This window comes from Meriones unguiculatus, chromosome 4 (assembly GCF_030254825.1).
Source record: "Meriones unguiculatus strain TT.TT164.6M chromosome 4, Bangor_MerUng_6.1, whole genome shotgun sequence".
Classification (NCBI taxonomy): domain Eukaryota; kingdom Metazoa; phylum Chordata; class Mammalia; order Rodentia; family Muridae; genus Meriones; species Meriones unguiculatus.
In genome coordinates, this window is record NC_083352.1 from 124,364,189 (window position 1) to 124,386,638 (window position 22,450).

General features: G+C 51.9%; 1 protein-coding gene and 1 long non-coding RNA gene across 3 annotated transcripts; both read left to right on the top strand.

Moving 5' to 3' along the window:
• The first annotated feature begins 6,185 nt into the window (after positions 1–6,185).
• Positions 6,186–8,699, top strand: LOC132653758 (uncharacterized). Its single transcript, XR_009591617.1, has 3 exons — positions 6,186–6,411; positions 6,748–7,161; positions 8,090–8,699. It is a non-coding gene; the product is annotated as an uncharacterized LOC132653758 (long non-coding RNA).
• Positions 8,700–11,994: 3,295 nt separating this feature from the next.
• Positions 11,995–22,208, top strand: E2f1 (E2F transcription factor 1). Of its 2 annotated transcripts, none has more exons than XM_021647218.2 (7): positions 11,995–12,033; positions 17,618–17,708; positions 18,007–18,226; positions 18,926–19,078; positions 20,412–20,526; positions 20,621–20,837; positions 20,932–22,208. In XM_021647218.2, exons 1-7 carry the CDS (start codon positions 12,010–12,012, stop codon positions 21,177–21,179), a joined length of 1,068 nt encoding a protein of 355 aa, XP_021502893.1. In that variant the 5' UTR covers positions 11,995–12,009; the 3' UTR covers positions 21,180–22,208. The 2 variants fall into 2 exon arrangements, with proteins under 2 accessions (XP_021502893.1, XP_021502892.1); XM_021647217.2 differs by lacking the exon at positions 11,995–12,033 and adding an exon at positions 12,487–12,851.
• Positions 22,209–22,450: the final 242 nt, after the last annotated feature.

A 22,450-nucleotide genomic window follows, 5' to 3' on the forward strand; every position in this document is an offset into this window, starting at 1 on the left:
CAGACTCCTTTACCTAAGCTGGGTCCTAAGTACCCCCTTGCCAGGGCACCACTGTAAGAACACCCCCACTCTTCTGCATATGGATCCGTGCACACGTGTGCATACGCATATGTACGTGTGGGAGAGTGTGGAGGCCAGAGCTCCACATGAGGCATCTACTCCAGTGGCTCTCCACTTTGCCCCTCAGTCTCACAGGGCCTGGAGCTCAGGGATTCAGCTAGGTTAGCTGGCCAGTGAGCTCCTTCCTCTGTCTCCTTAGCGTGGAGATTTACAGACACAGCTGCACCTGGCCTTTTACAGGGATCCTGGGGATTCCAGCTCTGGTCCTCACCCTTCCAGCTCTTAATGGTCCCTTTCCTGTTCTGCTCCAACCCCAGCTCCCGGCACTTCCGAGCTGCGCAGCTTTCCGATGTACCCTGTGTACGGTGATTTCATCTACGAATACACCTTTATCTTGTATTGATGTCGACTCTTGGGCATCGCTCCTCATCCGTGTGTTCGTCCTCTTTCTGGTTAATATTCCACAGAAAGTGAGCCTTTGAAGGCCTGGAGAGGTGGCGCAGGGTTTGAAAGCGCTGGCTGCCGTCCCAGAGGACCCAGGCAGGTGCGCGGGACCCACACGATAGGCCTCAAGTGTTAGCCCCAGTTCCAGGGCATGCAACGCCCTCTCCTGGTTCTCTCAGGCACTGCACGCACGTGGTGGACGGACAAAAGCAAGCACAGCACCCACACATGCACGCAAGATGAAAATTTCAGAATATATTCTGTGTACACATGAGCGCATGTGCGTGAGCGCGCGCGCACGCACAAAAACAAACACACCAAAAATAAGTCTTCTTTAAAAAGTAATCAGACTTCCAAGTGAAGGGGAAGCATGACGTTAATTTGGGACCCTTCTGCTTCTCCACTCCCAGATTGGAGATCGTTAAACAAGCCCGGGTGAGAGCAATGGTTTGCACACTGAGATACCAGGAAGGTGCCTCCGTCTGCTGCTCTGCACTCAAACCTTCCACATCCTGGCAACGGCCTCTCTTTCCACATTGTTCTCTTTTAGTGTGTTTGGTTTAGAAGAAGCAGGCTTTGAACCCTTCGTGCTCCTAAACCAGAACGCCATGTTCCGCCTCCCAGAACGGAGCCCATGTCGCGACAAGCTGTGACTTCAGATCGTCCTTTTTTTCTTTGACAAATTAGAGCACATTTATAAAAGGAAAAGTGTTCTTCCCCTCTTCCCTTGTCTTGTTTCAGATTCCTAGGGAGAGAATGTCTTACTTGGCCTTGAAGGGCACTTTGGAGCGAGGGTTTTGATGTTAGGCAGAGGCAGAAGAGGACAGATTGCTGGGCTCTCTTCTGAGTGTCGGTTTGGGAAATCTTCTAAACAGGGGGACCCTGTTTTTTCAATCTGTACAGGACCTGGCATGAGTGTCACAATCCCTGTTCCCTTCACTCTCCCAGGCTTCTCCCTGTGGGCTGGGTTTCAGCCAAGAGTCAGGACCAGGGCCAGGCCACATCAGCTCTTTAGATACTTCTTTTGGAGTGCTTTTGTTATGTCACGAATTCCTCTGGCATCTGTGGGAGCCTATGGTCCCCTCTCAGAGTGTTGCTTCCAAAGCCCACGCAATAAAGTACACAGAGCCAGGGCCAACAGAACAGGCCTGTCTCAAAAAGCAAAAGCAAAACAAAACAGACAAAAAACTCGAAAACACTTCCTTAAAAAAAAAATCAAACCCAAACAACAAAACCTAAGATCTAAGGAAATATCCAAAAACTATGACTTTGAAGGTATAATAAGCACAAATGGTGTCTTAGATAAAGTAGCGATCATACAATCGCGACACAGTAGCAGAGCTGTGCGTTCCTGTGTGTGTGTGTGTGTGTGTGTGTGTGTGCACATTCGTGCAGCACTGGGGTTTAAGCCCTGCTTATAAGACAAGCAGTCTACCAACTGAGCTACATCCCAGGCCTGTGTAATTGCAGCATTCAGGAAGTAGAGGAAGGTGAATCATGAGTTCAAGACCATCCTCTGCTACACACAGTGACTTTGAGTCCAGTGTCTTAGATTTCTATTTCAGTGATAAAACACCATGACCAAAAGCAACTTGGGGAGGGCAGCGTTTATTTCATCTTCTAACTACTCTGGTTACAGGGTTACAGCGAGTTACTAAGGAAGTCAGACGGGAATGAAAGGCAGAAACTGAAGGCAAAGCCACAGAGGAACACCGCCCCTGGCTGGCTACCCCGGCTTGCTCCATCTGGCTTGCCCAGTCTCTTTTCTAATACACCTACCCAAGGATGGCATTGGCCCCTCCCACGTCAGTCATTAATCAGGACAAGGTGCCCAGTGGACACACCCACAGGCCAAGCTGATGAAGGCAATTTCTCAGTTACGGTTCCTCTTCTCAGGTGTCTGTAGTTTGTGTCACAATGACAAAAAAACTAACCAGGGGAGCCAGTCTAGACTACATGAGACCAGCTCAAAAACAAACAAACAAACAAACAAAACCCAAACCAAAACAACAACAAAAACAAAAGCCACGTGGCTTGGTGATTAGGGGCCTGTATTGCTCTTGCAGAGGACTCGGTTCCCAGTGTCCACACCTGTTGCCTTGAGCACCAGCCCTCACGGACAACGTCCCCACCAGAAATACATAAAATTAAAAAATATTTTTGTGTGTGTGTGTGTTGGGTGTGATGGGACAGCCCTTTCATCTCAGTACTCCAGAGGTGTGAGATCAATGCTGGCCTCGCTTATGTAGTGAGTTCCAGGACAGCCAGGACTCTGTAGAGAGACCCTGTCTCAAAAACAAACAAACAAAAAAATTCTTTTTGGGCCAGGGTGTAGCTCAGTGGTTCAGAAATTGTCACTTGCCTATTTGTGACTTAGGAATATACATTCCTTACATTGTTTTAGTTTATTATCATCCTTGGTATTTTGAGATGAGTGCATACTATACAGACCTGACTGATGGAAAACTCACTGGGGTGGAGCACATGGCTTGAATTCAGACACCCTCCTGCTTCTGCTACCCCAGTGCTAGGTTATCCTTGAACCACATACACTCCCCTCCATTCTCCTCCTCTTCCTCCTTTGCATTAAGTAACAAAATCTAGCTGGTTGCAGTCACACACATCTCTTTTTTCAGGGTTCAGGACTAAAGAGATAGCTCAGCTGTTAGGATGTATCACTCTTGCAAAGGACCCAAGTTCAACTCCTCGCACCCACATCAGGTAATTCACAAACAGCTAGAACTCCAGCTCCGGGGGATCTGATGCCTCTCACTACTCTGGGCACCTGCACTCGCATGCACAGACCGCCCAAAGCACATGTACGTATAATTAAAGTAAGTCAGCAGGCATGGGGGCGCTGGCTCACACATTAACTCTCTTCCAAGTTTGAAATCCGCCAGGTTTACATAGCAAGTTCTGGTCCAGACAAAGTTACATGATGAGACCCTGCCTCAAAGCAAACAACTCGAAACAAACAAAAAAAATTAAAATAATTTAAATTAAACAAATAAAAATTTTTCAAAATGTATAATATATACATATATATATATTTACACACACACACACACACACACACACACATATATATATATATATATATATATATATCTCCCATGAGTCAAAGGTAGGAGTGTGAGGCAGGAGGATCACAAACTTTTGACCAGAGCAGTCAAAAGATCCTATCTATCTTGGCCGGGTGTAGTGGCACATGCCTGTAATTCCAGCACTGGGGAGGCAGAGGCAGATGTATCGCTGTGAGTTTGAGGCCAGCCTGGTCTACATAGTGAGTCCAGGACAGCCAAGGATACACAGAGAAACTGTGTCTTGAAAAACCAAAACCAAAACCAAAAACCAAAAACCAGCCCTTCTATGACTTCAAAGCTATGGTGAGCCTAAGCATCCCCCTGGATACCCTGCAGTGAGCATGACATACTTAGAGAAGGCGGTGAGTTCCGATGCCAGCGAAGGCAACCGGCACTGCCTGCAGCCCTCTGGGTTTGTCACATACGCGTCCTTGGCAAGCATAAGCAAGGCACGCCAGTGGGATGTGAGTCACCTCTGGGAAAGGCTTTTCCGTCTTCGTGTGACGAACAGAGAGCACTGGCCCAGAGCACCAGCAAGAAGCCCTGTGCTCCCGCTACCAAGGTCAGGTAGCTGCAGGTAGTGAAGGAAGAGTGGGCCAATCTGGGGTGTCCCTGGAGAACGGTACAGTGACCCGGGGCTGAGGAAGGGTGAGAGCGGAGGGTGTAGAGAATAAACCCCATGTTTCTCTACTTTAGGGTTTGCTCCCAGCCAAGAGATAGGCCTGGACCCTAGGCCCCTCCCCTGTGCCCCTTCCATCCTCTCCTGCCCTTCATGGCCCTTCTGAGGCCAGCCGCCTACCAGGCCCCTGGCATGCCAGGCCTCGCAGCTGGCCCTGATTGTCACTGCTCCCCAGGGAGTCATGGGAACACACTCCCCCTGCCCTCTTCACCCCCCTCTTCCCAGACGAGGCCAGACCCTAACAATGCCCCCCTCAGCCAGCCAGTGGCCTGGACACAAAGCCCCTGTTTCGGTTCATTGCCAGCTCCAGGAGGCCTGCTGGGTTTCCTGGCCTGTTTGGCATATATATAACTCTGGCTTCCAGAAGAGAATTTTTTTTTTTTTAATTTTAAAATAGTGTGTGGGCAGGGGTGGGGGGTTGGAGGGCTGTGTCTCTTTCTCTGAATATCTTAATATATTATAAAAAGTCTTTCTCTCCCCGTGCTCTGCCCTCCCCCCTCTCCTCCGTAGCTGCGGTCCCTGCATTCACCATGTGCCTGTCAACCTGGGGCCCTAAGGCAGGTGTCAGCTACAAAAAGAAAGAAAAGCTCATTGCCCCATTGTGGCCACTGTCGGCTGTTGCTGAAGCCTGTGGGGGCAACCTGAGGACTTACGATACAGCAAGTGCTGGACCTGCAAGTACTGTGCCAGGGATGGAAACCAGAGTGTGGCATAGGCTGGGCACAGTTCTCCCCCTGTGGTCACCCCGACCCCTCCTGGCACTCGTTGCACACTGTGGCTCACCACCTCTACTCTGCCGTTCGGGGTCTAAGATCCAGCCTTACTCTGACTCCCTGAAAAGGAAGAGAGGGGCTGCAGGTGCGGCCCAGTAGCCGAGCATTGCTTTGCACTTGGCATGAACTAGGGTTCTCACCCTCAGCACCAAAAAGAGGGGAGGGGGAGGGGTGGGAAAGGGAAGGAAGGAGAAGAAATTGAAAGATTGAGCGACATTAAAATACGGCAGAGTTTCAGGACCCAGGTTGTACACGCCTGCAATCTTAGCACTCAGGAGGAAAAGACCAGAGATCACGAGTTCGAGGTCATCCTTAGCTACACGAGGCCCTTTGTTTCCCTCCTGCCCACCCCCAAAGGTCCAGGACCAGCGGAATAGGGGATTGTCTCTTTCCACTGTCCTCCAAACCTATTTCCCATCCTTGTCTCTGGGCCTGTCTGTGACTCACAGGGTTTGAGAGGTAGGGCCCAGCTACTTCAGACAACTTTCCCTCTCTCCAGTCAAAGAGTCACTTTTATTTTCCTTTGTGGAAAACTCAAGGTGAGAAGGTAGAAAAGCTCTCCAGGCTCCATTGAGTGTGTGTGTGTGTGTGTGTGTGTGTGTGTGTGTGTGTGTGCGTGTGTGTGTGCGTGTGTGTGTGTGTGCGTGTGCGCGCACATACATGAGTGTATGTGAGTGTGTATATGTACATACTTGAGTGTGTGTGTGCATACATACAAGAATGTGCGTTTAAGTTAGGGTCTTATGTAGCCCATGCTGGTCTTGAGTTCACCATGCAGCTAATGTTGGCCTTGAACTCCTGACCTTTCTGCCTCTGTCTTCCTAGAACTGGGATTATAGGTGTGCACAATCTTGCACATCTGTGTTGTTTGGGTTGGCTCATCTCCATTCTATACATCTGTATCTATAGATCTCTATCTCTCTATGTGTGTGTGTCTATTTTTAAGAAGAGCCTATGTAGCCTTTGTTGTCCTGGAACTTGTTATGTAGACAAACCTGGCCTTGAATCACAGAAACTCTTCTTCCTCTGCCTCCAGAGTGCTCACTATCCCTACTGGGAAAAAAAAAAAATTAACATTTATTTATTTATTTATTTGTGTGATGGAGGCGTGGGGTGAATATCATGGAGTCCATTCTCTTCTACCTTGATATGAATTCTACAGATTCTTTTGGCCTCATCTCTATTTTTTTTTATTTTTTTAAGTTTTTAAAAGATTTATTTATTTTATTTTATGTGTATGAATATTTTGATACCTTACTTGAAATTTAAAATTTTACTTTTAGTTGTGTGTGTGAGAAGTTGCCCGCAGAGGGAATGGAAGGAGGCTGCATCCCCTGGAGCTGGAGTTACAGAGGATTGTCAGCTGACCTAAGTGAGTGCTGAGAATCAAACCCGGATCTTTTCAAATGTGGGGAATTAGACCAAGTCTCACTTTGTAGCCCTGGCTGGCCTGGAACTCACTCTACAGACCAGGCTTGGCCTCAAACTCACAGAGATGCACCTGCCTTTGCCTCCCAAGGGCTGGGATTAAAAGGCATGGACCACCATTGCTCAGCTTTTATCTGTATTCTTAGTAGCAGCTGACATTGCACTGAACACTCTTGGCACATAAGGTACTGTTCTAAGTATCGGGCAGCTCATTTACTATGGCAACAGCCCCATCGGACAAACATTATTATTATTATCATCTTATTATTCTCATTTACAGATGAAGAAGCAGCACCATTGGCTGTAAGAATCTCCTACCTCCTCAGCGTGGTCGGGGCAGGCATGAAGCCTCTCTGGATGTTTTCTTCCTCTCTCCTGGGAGAGACATGATCCCTCAGAATTTTATCCCACTGAAGCATAGGAGCTGTCTGATGGCCAGGGCCGCACAGAGACACAAGGAGTGTCTGCTCTCCTTCTGCTCCCATGTCCGTGCCTTCTCCTTCATGACCTGCAGAGGAGAGAGGCTGTGCCAGAACCAGTCGGCGCCCAAGCAAAATCAATAGTATTGTGACATTTACTGGGAGCTCCCTCTGTGCCACACTGTGCCTGAGGAGCTGCAGGCTCACCTGGAATAGCAGGGCAAGTTTGATCACAGTCATGGAGCAAGGCAAGCTGGGAGGAAACTCAAACACAGGTACTGTTGTTCCCCCGTTTTGCAGGGCCCTGGATCTCCGCTGGGGTCCTGGCACTGAGCTTCCGGACAGAGAACGGGGTTTTGTTTCTCTTAGGGGCAGCTAGAGTGCTTTAGAGTGAGGCCGGGGTGTGGAAAAGGTTTTCCACAGAGTGTTACAGTTTGGCTCTTTTAGCATGAAATTGCCAGTGGAAAAGCCTATGGTGATACCAGAGTGTTACAGCTGTTGGTTAAGCTGCTGTGCTGAGCATGGCAGAGGTGAGGGTTACAGACACAGGCCTAGTGGGGGGGGGCCTGGCAGGGGGTAAATGATGAATCTCAGATGGTACTCAAGTGAGAAAGTGAAATCAGGGGCGATATAAACCCTGGGCAGGTGGAGGGATTTCTGGAGGGTGAGTGTGTGTGATTCCCTGGGGTCAGGGGTCAGGGATACGTAATGGTCCTATCACAGAAGGAAAATACAGCACTTAATTATCCAGTAAGGGGATCTCCAAGAACAATTGAAGGTCACTGCTGGACTAAGATCCTTAGCAGGGTGGGGTGTTTCTAGCAATTCCTGGATGCTTGCTGGAGCAGTTTCCTAATTAGGGAAGGGGCTGGCCTGTAATCTGCCCTGAGGGCTCTGTGACCGTCCTTAGCCCCTGACAAGACCTGGAGAGACTTTTAGAACACCCTGCTGAGAAAAGAGAGTCTACCTTCATAGACCAAGCACAAATAATTGGCTATCTGTAGACCACTGACTTCAACCTCACCCAGCAGAGCCCACAAGGTACTGCTTGGCAGCCTTGGTGGCCTGGTTAGCATTGCCAACTGTTACAGGTTTGGTTTTGTTGTTCATTTTGTTTGAGACAGGGTCTCATATAGCCTAGGCTAGCCCTGAACTTGCTCTCTAGCCAAGGCTACCTTCACACTTCTGCTTCCCCCTCTCTAGTGCTGGGCTCGCAGGTGTGCACCACCACAACCAGCGTCATGCAGAGCTGGGGTGGACCCCAGGGCGTTCTCATCAACTGAGCTGCATCCCCAAGACTCTTTTGCTGGCCTCATCAGAAAGCCAGGTGCTTACATTTTGAAATGAAATCATTCTGTGGACCAGGCTGAAACTCTGCTTCCTGCATCTTCATGTGACCCTGACACCCGTCTTAGAACTGTTCTCCACATTCCGGGCCTGGGGCAAGCACAGTAATGCGCTGTCCTTGTCAGCCAGCCAGGGTGCGCCCTGAAGGCTGGCCTTTGTCTGAGGTCACCTCTCCAGTGGGCAGGGGGCCTGCTCGACCAGAGCTGGCATGGTGACAGGACATCTCTAGGGACAGTAAACTGCCAGTCAGTGTAGCGTCCTGGGATCACTCAAGAGGAACGAGGAGTCGCAGATGCAGAACTCCCCACTGCCTTCTGCCAGGGCCCAACAATGGATGTCTGTGTGCCCCTTAATAACATGAAGTCGCCATAGAGACATTTCTTCCAATTATGTATTCCTTGTAAGGATGGGACACTCACACTTAGAGGTTTGTGGGTTTTTTTTTTTTTTTTTAGCCAAGAATGTATATTTATGCGGTGTTTGTGTGGAATAAATAGCTTTAAATTATCTCTGTCACTTGTCAGACTTCTTAATGAGCATATTGTGCAGGTCCACGGAAGTAATTCCTCAGCCTTGCACTAGCCTGCAGGCGCCAGGTGTCCAGATGCATCTGCTCTGCCCATGGTTTCCCAGCCCCTACAACGTCAGACACGCGGGAGGTGTTCAGTAGATGTCCGTGGCACGAATGAGTGCAGTTCAGGGGAAACGGTGCGAGCCTTGGTCACACAGCCCTGCATTCCTGTCTAGTCTGGTCGAATGTGTGAAGTGAGAGGTCTAACCACTTATGCTACACCGTTCTGCATCTTTGTTTTGGTTTTTGTTTCTAGACAGGGTTTCTCTGTGTAGCCCTGGCTGTCCTGGAACTCCATCTGTAGACCGGGCTGGCCTTGAACCCGGAGAACCTGCCTCTGCCTTCTGATTGCTGGGATTAAAGGTGTGTGCCACCACTACCTCGACCATTCTGCCTCTCAGAAAAAAACCAAAGGCAGGATGTGTCCAGGCAGGACCAGGAGCCATCACCTCCCTGGACTCCTTTAGAGATCGGGTTGGTGTAGATGATGCATACGTACCTGCTAAGCAAGCCAGCATCTACCATGATACCCTTTGGAAACCACACATTCTAAAATAAAAAAAAAAAAAAAAGAAAGGAAAAAAAAAAAAAAAAGGAAACCACACATTCTATGCTAACTCTGCTTCCTGGGACATTAACAGAGAATGGCAACTATCAAGGGCAGCCCTGGATTTTGCAGAGGAACAGGCTAAGTTCTCACCTCAGTTTGCTGTGTGACCTTGAGCTGTGAGGGACCCTCTCTGAGCCTCTTCCTTTCTGCACCCTGCAGATAAATAAGCTTCACTTCTGAGGTTGTGGGGTTGAAAGGAGACCATCAGCTGAAGTGGCTGCCCAGTGACAGTGGATTAGTTTCCGGACGCTGATCCGCCTCAGAACTGCTGACACGGAGAGCAGCTTTATCAGAATCTTGCAGGCTCTGGGCCAGGGCACTCATCTCTCCAGTCCTTTTCTGCTGTCCACTCTTTATGAACAGATCCAAAAGCCCTGATCTCATCTCACTTTCCTGTGAGGAATTCTGGTCTTCACTCCACATTCTTCTCTGCTGCTCAGGGCCTGGGGGTGAATGGAAAAGAGGACAGCTCTGTCCCCTCAGATATGCCCTTGAGTTATCTCTCTCTCTCTCTCTCTCTCTGGCATTTCGAGACCAGGTTTCTTTGTGCAGCTCTGGCTGTTCTGGACTAGTTTTGTTGACCAGGCTGGCCTTGAAGAGATCTGCCTGCCTCTGCTTTCCAAGTGCTGGGATCACTTGGAAAGGTAAGCCACCTTGCCCAGCATAAGTTCCACCCCTCTTTCTCATGGGTATTAGGATTTCTCCCTCTGTGGCCCAGCTGTCCTTGGATCCCTAGGTGCAGGCAAGCTTCCTACCCCAGCCTCCTGAGCACCTGTGACTGCACGTGTGTGGGGGATGTGTGGTGGGATATTTTGGGAAGGTGAGGCTTTGCAGACCACCTGAGCTTGGCCTCTCTGACCCTGGGTAGTAGAACCTTTTAACCTACTAGGTAAGCTCAGCTTAATTGTCACAAAATGGGAGAATACTATGCTCCCTCCCCCCCCCAGCAACCATCTTGATCCTTGACACATAACAGATGCTCAACAGTGTTTGTTGAATGACTATTGAGTAGCAGAAGGCTTTACAAAAGAGAGTATCATTGTTAATGGGTCCCTTAGGCAAGCCCAGAGAAAGGAAACTCTGCATCTGGAATGGGGATGTGCCGATCTCTCTCACCCTCCGCCAGTGTCAGGGTCTGGCTTGGTTTTGCTGACTGAGATCTAGCCCTCAGCTCCTCTGCTGTGGTGTGGAGAGTGAGCAGCCCACTCTCGGGAACAGGCAGACCCAGGTCGGGTGATCCAGTGTGGGCCAGACCCTGTTACAAGCACCATCCCTGAACGGGCCTCACTTTCCCATCTGCACAGCAAGAGGCTCATGTGCTGCTCTCTGTGGTCCTTCCCAGTTCTGACACATTCCAGGATTTGCAATGAGTAATTTCACAAACTGTTCCGGGTGTGTGTGTGTGTGTGTGTGTGTGTGTGTGTGACACTCTCCACACTTTCCAAACCACCCCATAGTCTACACAGTACTTTCTTAGCTCTGTATGGCTTCATCCTCACAGAAACCAGAGATGGATGAGGGGAGGTTAGGTACCTCATTTTTTGAACGAAACGGAACTGAAAAGCATCCCTGGGAGCTGCATTTTGCTTGTTCTGAAACAGGATCTCCTGCTGCCCAGACTGACGGCCTAGAACTCCTTCCTGGTCTTCTTCTGTCTACCTGCTGGGGTTACAGCTGTGTGCAGGGCAGGGCTACAGGGGTTCTGGTAGTTCTGAAGCCTGGGAAAATCACAGCTTCCTTGTGGCATCCTTGCTCTGCCCTCAGCCTCCATTTCTCTCACCCCCAGAAAGGAAACAGTCCCAGCTAAGCCAGCCTAGAGCAATGTGGTCAGACTTGGACAGAGATAAAGTAGCATGGGCAACGGAGGAGGTGACCCCGGGTTGAGAGCTCCCTGGAGGAAGTAATGCTTAAACTGCATTTGGTGACTCGAATATTGTCAGCTACTCTGTTCTTGTGGTCACCCCCACCCCAAGAGCAGGAAGCTTGCAGGTTTTGTTAAACCTTTCAAATCTCTGGTCCCAGCGTTGGCATGATGCCTAGCAGAGAGGACAATACTGGTCAGATGGGCTGACCTGAGCAATGAGAAATGCTGATGGAGATAGCCCAGGGCCTCAGGATTAATGCCTGGCCATACGCACCCTCACCGCCCCCATTTCCCGCACCGCCCTACGTGAGGCCTAACATGGAGATACTTTAATGTCTGAGCCTCTTCACATTGCAAGCATCTGCTGCCTCTCTGTTCCCTTCCTTCCTTTTCATAAGTCAGGAGTCAAGGTCTGGGGCACTGAGCAGGCTCTCAGACATTCCTGATTTTTTGAGACTGTGTAGTCCTGGACTACACAGTGAACTCAGAAGATCCGCCTGCCTCTGCCACCCAAAGGGCTGAGATTAAAGACAGGCACCAGCCAGGGTGGAGTGAGAAATGAATGAACGCAAACTGGGCGTTGGCTACGGAAGGAATTTCAGCTAAAACCAGACTGAATCAGAGCCACACATCTCTACCCATTTCCCGGCACCCCTCTTGGGCTTGGCTTCTGGGTGACACGGATAGGGAAGAGCACAAGATCTGTGAGCAAATGGAATACGGGTCTTCGAATGTGGCTGAAGCGAGCTTTGGAGGTGAGCAAAAAGAGCATGCAATAAGAGGCAGTTTGTGGAATCTAAGCTGAGGGGGTGGAGGCCACAGGTTGTGAGTCTAGGGTCATGTAGCATGTGGGGACTGCGGGACGTGCAGAAGCGAGCACGAAATTTGTTCCGTTCTCCAGATCCTGCCACCCACCGAGTGGGCGGTGAAGGGGGCGGGGTCCAGTACCCACGCCTCTTGCAGGGCACAGCGCGAGGCAAAGAAGGCTCCAGGCACCGCCCGGACAAAGCCTGCGCGCGCCCCGCCCCGGGATTGGCCGCCCCGCCCCGGGTCCCGCCCTGCGTCGCCAGCCCCGCACGTTGCAACCAATGTCCGCCACCGGAGCCGCCTCCGTCACAGCCTCGCCGGCCAATGGAGGTGGCGCTCGGCGGCGCGTGGCTCTTTCGCGGCAAAAAGGATTTGGCGCGTAAAAGTGGCCCGGACTTTGCAAGCAGCGGCGGCCGGGGCGGAGCGGGATCGAGCCCTCGCCGCGGCCTGCCGCCATGGGCCCGCGCCGCCGCCGCCGCCTGCTTCCCGGGCCACGCGGGCCGTGAGCGCCATGGCCGTAGCCCCCGCGGGCGGCCAGCACGCGCCGGCGCTGGAGGCCCTGCTCGGGGCGGGCGCGCTGCGGCTGCTCGACTCCTCGCAGATCGTCATCATCTCCACCGCGCCCGATGTCGGCGCCCCGCAGGTCCCCGCCGGCCCGGCCGCGCCGCCCGCCGGCCCCCGCGATCCTGACGTGCTGCTCTTCGCCACGCCGCAGGCGCCCCGACCCGCGCCTAGTGCACCGCGCCCGGCCCTCGGCCGCCCGCCGGTACGGACCCTAGGCGCGGGCGGGGGAGGGGCGGGCTGCAGCGCTGGGCGGTGCGGAGCCTGGGCTGGGCCTCCGGGCTCCGCCCCGGGGCGCGCGTTGACCGACTGCCTGTCCCAGTTCGCTGCTCCTTGCTCTGGGCCTCAGCGTCTTCACCAGGGCATCGGATTCGCCAAAGATAATGGCTCACGTGTATTCAGCTGGTGCTTGCTTAGTGCGCGCCCAGCAGGATTCTCAGTCCTGCTGTGAGCCGGGTGTTGTCACGTGCCCATCTGCCAGAGGGAGGAACTGAGGCCCAGACAGGGAAGTGCTTCACGCAGCTGCAGGTGGTGGGGCTGGTGTGTGAACTGATTTCTGCTGACTTGCAGCAGAACGTATGGCTAGGTAGTGCGCACGGTCGCTTGTTGGAGGTGAAGGAGGGTGGCTGTTGGAGACCCCTTGGGGAGACCCTCCCTGGAGCCCCGGTGTTGGACTGCCAGGTGTGGGCCTGGCCTTCCAGGCCTCTGGGGATAGGCCTCTTAACTGGGAGGCCTTCTCTGCAGGGGCGGGGTGCTGGGCCAGCTGCTGCAGCCCTTTCTCTGCCTGTCCTTCCATCTGCCACCCTTCCAGCCCCTGGTTGCCATGGAATTTTATTAATCAGGCGGACAGACCCCGGAGCGTCTAGAAGGTTGGGTGGGCTGGGCCCCTGAGAAGGGGCCTCCAGTTCCTGGAGAGAAAAGACGTGGGAGGGAGATCCCGGGATAAAGTCTTCCCTGATCCTAAGCAACAAGCAGCTCAAGACCAGTTTAGGCTGGAGGCCTAGAAAAGGCAGCTGAGCCAGTGGGGAGTGGAACTTGGATCCAGGCTGGGGCGGCGCAGGGTGTGCACCGTCAACTTTATTGTGGGGGTGGTTCGGACAGGAGGGGTTCTCGGCAGGAGACTTAGAGCAAGTGGGAGGGGCAAGGCCCAGCCCCAGGAGGAGAAGCTGCTGGGGGGTGTGGGTGGCAGCTGCTTCCTGAGGCGTCTTGGGAAAGGCCTGTAGCCCCCTTGGCCCAGAGCCCAGTGCTGCCTTCCTTCCGGAATCACCAAGATGCTAATAATAATAACAATAGCAACCACTATTGTTTTGAGAAGGTTTTGTGTGCCTGGCTGTGTGCTAAGCACTTTCCTCACTCAAGCCTGTGGGCATCCTTAGTTTTTGACCCTTCTCACAGATGGGGAGGCTGAGGCCCAGAAGTGGAGCTTTCCCTAATCGTTCATCCAGGGAGTGGTGTTTCTTGATTGGTAATGGCCTTTCCTCCCAGCCAGGAGGCCTGCTTGTATTTGTTGGGTCAGCTGGCTTGCCTTCCTTGTGCTCCAGGGGCCTGCAGGAGGTTGAGCCCTGGGCAGGTATTCTGCATTTGACCAAACATTCCATTCACTCAAGTTGTCGAGTTAGCGAGTCCCCAAGTCCCTATTAAGTGCTGGGTGCAGAGGATCCCCTCCCCCCCTGCCCCCCCCCCCCCCCCCGCCGTGGTACTTAAGGGCCAGCAAACATTTTCCGTGGGAGAGGCTGACACCATCCTTGAGCTAAAGGCCAAGAATGCAAATCTGGATATCTGGATCCTGGCCTCTACTGACTTGGCTCTGGCATTTTTGGGGGGCCAGTCCTTGAAATAAAGAGAGGCTTGGCTTCCACCCAGGAAGCACTTATATGGTTGCTTCCTTCGTACAGAGCTCCATGCAATTCTGACATTCCTTCTTGCCCTGCCTGCCTACCTGCCTCCACCTTGTCATGGCAATGTATGTGTGTGTCTTCCTGTGTCCTACAGAGCTGGGGGAAGCAGAGACAGGAGGATCGCCACAAATTCAAGGCCAGCCAGGGTTACATAGTGAAACCAAGCCTTAAAGGTAAATTGGCTGGAGAGATGGATGAGCCATTGAAAGCACTTCCCTCTATTATGATAACTGGAGTTTGGCTTCCGGCACCCACACTGAGGTCACAGATTCCTGTAACTCCAGCTTCAAGGGGTTTGCTATCTTCTGCCCTCATTAGGTCACCCACATGTTCACATACACTCTTACATACAAATTTCTTTCTAAAAAGTTAATTTAAAACGTAAATTAAATAAAGACAAAATGCCAACAACCTATCTTGGTTCATTGACACATCTAATTCAAGCAGGCAAGAATGAGGATACCAAGTCTTGAGTTCAAAGCCAGCCTGCACTATAAAGACCCCGTTACGAAACAGTCATAGCACGAAGAGGAGGTTTCCCGTTATAACGTAGTGCATGTTTACTATAGAAATACTCGTTTACTGTAAAGGACAGACTTAGGGTGGGGAGCCACTGGTAGTTCAGGGCTCTTGCTTTAGGTGGGACATCTTTATTTTAATATATCTATCGCTGGCTGGTGTTGGGGATTGAACCCAGGATTTAATGTGTGCTCAGCAAGCACTCTGTCAGGCCCCAGAGCTTTTAAAAACTGAGACATGTTCAAACAGTACATCCTTCTGGTTGCCCAGAGAAGGCAGCCGTCTGTCCAGGTTCTCCCCTAGAATCGTCCCTGTTTCTGAAACACTGTGTTAGGAACTGAACTAGAGAACAGCTCCTGAGATAGTCTGGGAAGGGACCGTGTGTGTGTTAACTTGTCATAGTGGTCTGTGTGTCTGTGAGAGGATGCTGTGCTGGCCTGGGCCTTGCCGCACCCTTCCTGTGGGTGGGTGCTTGAATCATTCAGCTGTTTTCACTAGTGAGCATCTTCACCTGTAATTTTAGGAGTTTGGTGCTAGAGTTATCTGCTGATGAGTTACGGGAATGGGCATCAGTTTGAGCCCTTACTTTAAATTGTGCCTTTGGGAATGGTCAAGGGCCAGGTTACTGGGGAGAATGCATTCCTGGCTAGTTCATATGTGGGAGTCTTGCTCCTGGATGGGGCTCTGTCAGCAGCCTATTGGATTGCATATCTTGGGTTTCCCCCAGCTGTAGGTCCTGCTGTCAGGCAAGAGTTCGCTGAGGAGCTGTGTGGGAAAAGCCCTGCTCCGGCACAGAGCACAGGCAGTGTCTGCCTGCAAGTGACCCTCTTCCTCTCATGTCGTCCTATTCCGTGGCTCCCAGCAGTCAGCAGCAGCATGAGGGTGGGGAGTGCAGTCAGCACATGTTGGCTGACACTGAGGCAGACAGTGATACAGAGGTCCAGTGTCCAGTGACACTGTTGCTGAGGTGGAGGGGTAGGCGGGGAGGATAGACACATCTGCAGTAATTTGTAATGGCTCTAGGAAAAGACCAGGATTGAGGTAATACAGAGCGAGGGCAGTAACAGCCCTCTGACGTGACTGATAAGGCCCCTGTTGGAGGGAGCTACAGATGTGAGAAGAGGCAAAATGGATACACCTCAGAGGCAGGGATTGGCAGACGCCTGTATCACCAGTTCATATGAGGAGTGCTGTTGGAGAGCTTTACTGAGGGGAGAGATGTAGAGGCAGCCCAGTGTGGGGACAGCTGGGAGGGTGATGGTGCCCATGGGTAGCATTCTTGGCAAATGGATGTGACAGCTGGTGGGCCAGGTTGAAAGACGGGTTAGTTGAGAAAGGCCTGTGGCTGGTGAGAGGACAGCAAGTCTGGTCCAGTTTGGGTGTCTTGAGCTCTCTGTCGGGTTTCCAGGATCTCTCCATCTCTGTTTCCAACCTGTGCTGGAGGCCATAGCGATCAGCAGCTTGGGGTCTTTCTCAAACAGACGTGGGTGGGAATTGAGGGCCTGACACTTGTGGCTGTGTGATCTTCAATGTAGGTAGGTTGCTTTAATCTGTAAAGTGGAGCCATTGTGGTGTTGCCAGGCCAAAGGGCGGAGTAAATAGATGAGCACAAAGCAGTTGGTGAGCACCAGCTGCTGCCATGGTTATAGATGCGTAAATGAGTTCAACACCAGAAATGTGGCTTGCCAGAGGGACCTGTGCCCTCCCTTGGTGGCTTACAGCACTTGTATAATCTCAGTGGGTCAGGACTTGAGGGAGATTTAGCTGGTGCTTCTCGCCTGGGGTGGAATCCTGCCTGTTGCAGCCGGAAAGCTCCCTGGTTGTGATCAGAAGTAGGACTATGGGTGCAGGATTTGCTCCAAGCTTGTGACGATCCTTCTCACCTGCGGGGGTTCTCAGCTCTGTGCCATTGGGGCCTTTCAAGTGTCAAAAGTAGTGATCCTGGTGTCGTGTGGCTGGAAGTTCAGTACTTGGGGGGTAGAGGCAGGAATATAAGGAATTCAAGGTCATCTTTGGCTACATAGTAAGTCTGAGGCCAGCCTGGGCTAAATAGTGAGACCTTGTGTTTGTAGGAACTGAGGAGACTAACTGGTAGGTTGTTAGTATACACGAGGCCTCCATTTTAATCTCTAGTATTACAGCAATGATTTTTTTTTCTTTGCTGATGTACTTATTAAAAACCAGCAGCAGCCGGGCTTGATGGCGCATGCCTGTAATCCCAGCACTCTGGAAGGCAGAGGCAAGCAAATCTCTGTGAGTTCGAGGATAGCCAGGGCTACACAGAGAAACCCTATCTCAAAAAAAAAAACACTACCAGCCCTATGGAGGTGATGTTGGACCTGAGATTTGAACTCAGATCCTCAGCCCTGCACTTGGCTGATATCTGTGTTAGAATAATAGCCTCATGCTGTGTCCCTTAGGATCTGCCTCTGCCTGAACATCTAGACATCCTCACAGAGAAAAATAAGACTGGGGTTGGGGTACCAAGCCCTTAGCTAAGTCTTCTGTGGTGTCACTCCTGGTTACTGGGCATCTTCCTGTGTTTCTGCTACAGGTAAAACGGAGGCTGGATCTGGAAACCGACCATCAGTATCTGGCTGGTAGCAGCGGGCCATTCCGGGGCAGAGGCCGCCACCCAGGGAAAGGTGCCCATTGACTCCAGCTTCTCAGGCCCAGATTGGGGGTGGGCATGCTTCTAGACTCCAGGGCCCAGCAGGCAGCCAAAATGGCTGCCTCACATGACGTCCTCAGGCCTTGGAGGTGGGGAGTTCCCCAGCCACATGAGGAATGCTGTGGTTGGCAGCTGGCAGCCGCAGAGCCTTTTGCTTGGCCTGATGAAGGGGAAGGAGCCATCTGCCTTCCACCTCACCTTGCCCCTCTGCATTGCTAGGGAGACAGGCTGAGTGTTTGAGGAGCCCTGCCTAGCCTAACCCCTGCCCCCAGGTGTGAAATCTCCGGGGGAGAAGTCACGCTATGAGACATCACTAAATCTGACCACCAAACGCTTCTTGGAGCTGCTGAGCCGCTCAGCTGACGGCGTGGTTGACCTGAACTGGGCCGCTGAGGTGCTGAAGGTGCAGAAGCGGCGCATCTATGACATCACCAATGTCCTCGAGGGCATCCAGCTCATTGCCAAGAAGTCCAAGAATCATATCCAGTGGCTGTAAGTACTCACCAGTCAGGCGGGCAGGTAGCAGCCCGACCAAGCCAAATTGTCTGCCGTGGCTTCCCGCATTCCGAACAGCTGGGAACCCAAGTTCTGAAGAGAGTTGTTTTCCCTGGGGTGATAGAAGGGGAGGAATATACAGATCTTGCAGATCCACCTCCCTATAGCTGTACAAGGTGTCCTGTCTGTATACACACAGACGCGCTCGCCTTGCTGAAGGCTTCCTGTTCCCCTTCCCAGTGTTTCCTGTTGGACCATCGTGCTCCCATAATTTCAGCTTTTGCTGGCATCACTGGGGTCGGCCTTACGGATGTCTTGGTTTTGTTACTACTACTCCCTTGTGCCTTCTTGCCATCCCAGGCATCTTGCTGCCTTCTCTGGCATATCTGCCTTGGTTTTTGATGAATCATTCTGTATTGTTTTCTTTTCACTTAACAGTGTGACTTAGAAATGGTCTGTGTGTATATCTAATTCAGCTGTTATTTCCTTACCTGGTCCTTGGTGGGGACATGTAGGTGTTGATAGATGAGGCCTTTTACCGAGCCCTTGCCAGTCTAACTAGCTGGAGAGCAGAGCCAGACAGAGGAAAGAACTTGCCTGCTTCCCACACAACAGTGGCGGCAGCAGACTGTCTTGAGGGCCAGGGCTGATGGATGGAGGGCTGGAGGGCTGCTAATTCTTCAATGGTTCCTACAGAGGCAGCCACACCATGGTGGGAATCAGTAAGCGGCTTGAAAGCCTGACCCAGGACCTACAGCAACTGCAGGAGAGCGAGCAGCAGCTGGACCACCTGATGCACATCTGCACCACCCAGCTGCAACTGCTCTCCGAGGACTCAGACAGCCAGCGATATCCTTGACTTGGAGGGGGCAGGCAGCGGAGGGCAGGCTTGGTCAGTGATGGCACCAGGCTACTACTGAGACTGGAGGTTACCCTAGAGCTGATTCCAAAAGATTCTGGCTTTGGAAACAAGACCATGTGACACTAAACAAGTTACCTGGCTTTTATGGTCCTCAGGTTCAACTGAAAGAGGGTGGTTAAATCCATTTCCAAGATTGTACATTAAAATCTCGGGTGGTGGCAGTGCACGTCTTTAATCCCAGCACTCAGGAGGTAGAGGCAGCAAGGTCCCGCAGTTCAAGGCCAGCCTGGTCTGTAAAGTGAGTTCCAGACAGCCAAAGCTACCCTGCCTCAAAAGAAGGACAATGATAGTCATGACCATCTGACTTTGAGTCCCCAGTGAAAGGATTCTGACTCCCGAGAGCTGTCCTCTGACCTGCACACAGGCATTCACAAACACCCCTGTGGCATGTGTGTGCGCACACACAGACACACAAAAATTAAGTTCTGAAATAAAGAATAAATTTAAAAGAAGCCTAGGCCTGGAGAGCTGGCTCAGCAGCGAAGAGAATCTGTCGCTCCTGCTGAGGACCCACGTTGAGTTCCTTGCATCTCCGGGGTGGCTCACAGTCCTAGTGCATCTGATGCCCTCTTCTGAACTCCAGAGTCACTGGGTACGTGTGTGGTGCACATTCCAAGGCCAGCCTGGTCTACAGTATTTCCAGGCTAGGAAAGCAAAGCTCAGTATGCTGGTGTATACTTGTAGTCCTGGGGCCAGGTGTGCGGCGGAGACTCACTTATTCAAGGCCAGTTGAGGCTGTGTAGTCTCAGAAAGTCACAGGCCACTGGAGTGTGACACCCTGCACCTGGTATCCGTAATGACAAACCTTTTCTTTGGTCATTGATTTAGTGCCCAATCATAGCTTTTTTGGGTTTTGAGACAGGGTTTCTCTGAGCAGCTCTGACTGTCCTGGACCAAGCTGGCCTCTGCCTCCCAAGTGCTGGACTAAAGGTGTGAGCTACCATGCCATGCTCTAATTAGCTTCAAAGTTCAGATTATAATTAATTCACAAAAAGAAACTTCATTAGAAAATGAATACCGTTAATTAACAAATCAGTTTCCATCTACCAGCCTGGAGACCTGTTGAGTATTTTATGTGGAATTATTACAGGCAGCCATTAGTTTGGAATTAGATGGGTATACGTGGCAGTTGAAGCTTAGAAATGAGATTCTGAGTACTTACTATGTGTCTGGGATGAGGTAGTCAAAATAGGAGTGACTAGAGGTGTGGGCCGAGTCAGTGGCTTCTCCAAGGTCAAGTGGTCCTTGACTCCCCCAAACCCTGGCCTATGTGACCTGCCAGGACCTTCGAAGCATCGCAGACCCTGCAGAACAGATGGTCATAGTGATCAAGGCCCCTCCCGAGACCCAACTACAAGCTGTGGGTTCTGCGGAGGTGAGACTCAGGACACCAGGCCTGACCAAGACAGGGTGGGCTGGGCTGGTGGTCAACTCGGCCTCAGTTTACCCTGCCTGCTGCCTTCATCCAGACATTTCAGATCTCCCTTAAGAGCAAACAAGGCCCCATCGATGTTTTCCTGTGCCCTGAGGAGAGTACAGCAGGGCTCAGCCCCGGGAGGACCCCATGCCAGGAGACATCTGGGGAGGACAGGACCGCTGACATTGGCACTGCAGGGCCTCCACCATCACCTCCCTCGACATCCCCAGCCTTGGATCCCAGCCAGTCCCTGCTAGGCCTGGAGCAAGGTAGGTAGGGGCAGGTTCTATTCTTTGGACACAACCATGGCAGCCCCTCTCCTGCTGGGCGTCCCTAACCCATAATACTGCCTTCTTTCTCCAGAACCAGTATTGTCACGGATGGGCAATCTGAGGGCCCCCACAGAAGATGACCGTTTGTCACCCCTGGTGGCTGCTGACTCACTCCTAGAACATGTCCGAGAAGACTTCTCTGGGCTCCTCCCTGGGGAGTTCATCAGCCTTTCCCCCCCCCACGAGGCCGTTGACTACCACTTTGGTCTCGAGGAGGGTGAGGGCATCAGAGATCTCTTTGACTGTGACTTTGGGGACCTGACACCTCTGGATTTCTGACAGAAGCCTAGGGAGCCAGGGTGTCTGGTGATGCCCACCCTGTCTGCAGCTTTGGAGCCTCCTGCCCCGGGCCACCTTTCCTGCCTCATTGGAAAAGCATGATTCATACCCTCTTCTCTGTCCAGTAGCTTCTGGCTCTGCCACACTGAGCAGACCGAAAGGGGAAGGATTTTGTATGGTGTGTGTGCATGCACCCCAAGCTGCACACCGTGTGCCTGGGGTGAGAGAGAGTGTGTGTGTGTGTGTGTGTGTGTGTGTGTGTGTGTGTGTGTGAGCGTGTGTGCATGTGTGTGTGCGCGCGTGCCTGCCGGGGAATGAAGGTGAACACATCTGTATGTGTGCTGCAGATACATCCTGGTGTGTCCACGTGTGTGTGCGAATCCACGTGTGTGCATTGGGGTGGGGACGGCGCTCTAACTGCACTTTTGGTGTCCTTGCTGCAGGGGCCCTGTTAGGCCCCAGGTGGCTGCCTGCTCCCCGAACCCTGCCTCAGCCCAGCCAGGTGAGGCGGTTTGGCTGGCTGGGTTTGCAGGGCAGCAAGAGCACTGCTTAAAGGTTTTCCGATCGAAGCTTTAATGGAGCGTTAATTTATTTATCAAGGCCTCTCTGGCAAGCCTGGGGAGTGAGCAAAGGGTGGGAGGATTGTGGGGTTGACACCCCAACTTCCTGTACTCTGCAGCAAGGGCAGGGTCCCCTAACTTCTTTTGCCCTACCCCAAAGGAGCTGAGGCCCAAGGAGTTTATTTATTGGGAAAGGGGGGGAGGGAGTCACTGACATCCATGGATGGGTTGGGAAAATGGTCCCTCTTTAGAAGGTTGTGCTAGCGCTTTGGCTGCATCCATGTGGGTTTGAGATGGGAAGCATGAGGGCCTTCACTGACAGGGTGGACAGGATGGGTGGGCCTGGGGTCCCTCCTGTGGTTGGAGTGCTCTGTTATCCCTGCCCACCCTCCAATCAGCACTTTTGATTTGTTTCCTAACAGTTCTGTTCCTTCCTGCTTTGGTTTTAATAAATATTTTAATGGTGTTAGGGCTGGGTTTGGGACTCTACTCTGCGTGAGGTTAGGGTCGGAGGGGAATGCTCATTCCCTGTTCCTGATTTAGTTTCCTTTCGGTTTGTGAGCCCTTGAGAGAAAACTGACTCAGAACTGGGAGAGTCAAGAGTGTTAGCTCAGTGCAGGGAAGGGAGAGTTAGAGCCAGCTTGCTGTGCACTTACTGGGCGTTTCTGAGCATTAGTAAAGCAGCACACAGAGAACCGTATTGTGTCTTAT

Coding starts and splice junctions, on each gene's coding strand:
- E2f1 (XM_021647217.2), top strand. CDS start 12,597: ATGGCCGTAGCCCCCGCGGGCGGCCAGCACGCGCCGGCGCTGGAGGCC. Junction 18,227..18,925: donor AAGAATCATATCCAGTGGCT/GTAAGTACTCAC, acceptor TGGTTCCTACAG/AGGCAGCCACACCATGGTGG. Junction 20,838..20,931: donor CCTGCTAGGCCTGGAGCAAG/GTAGGTAGGGGC, acceptor TTCTTTCTCCAG/AACCAGTATTGTCACGGATG.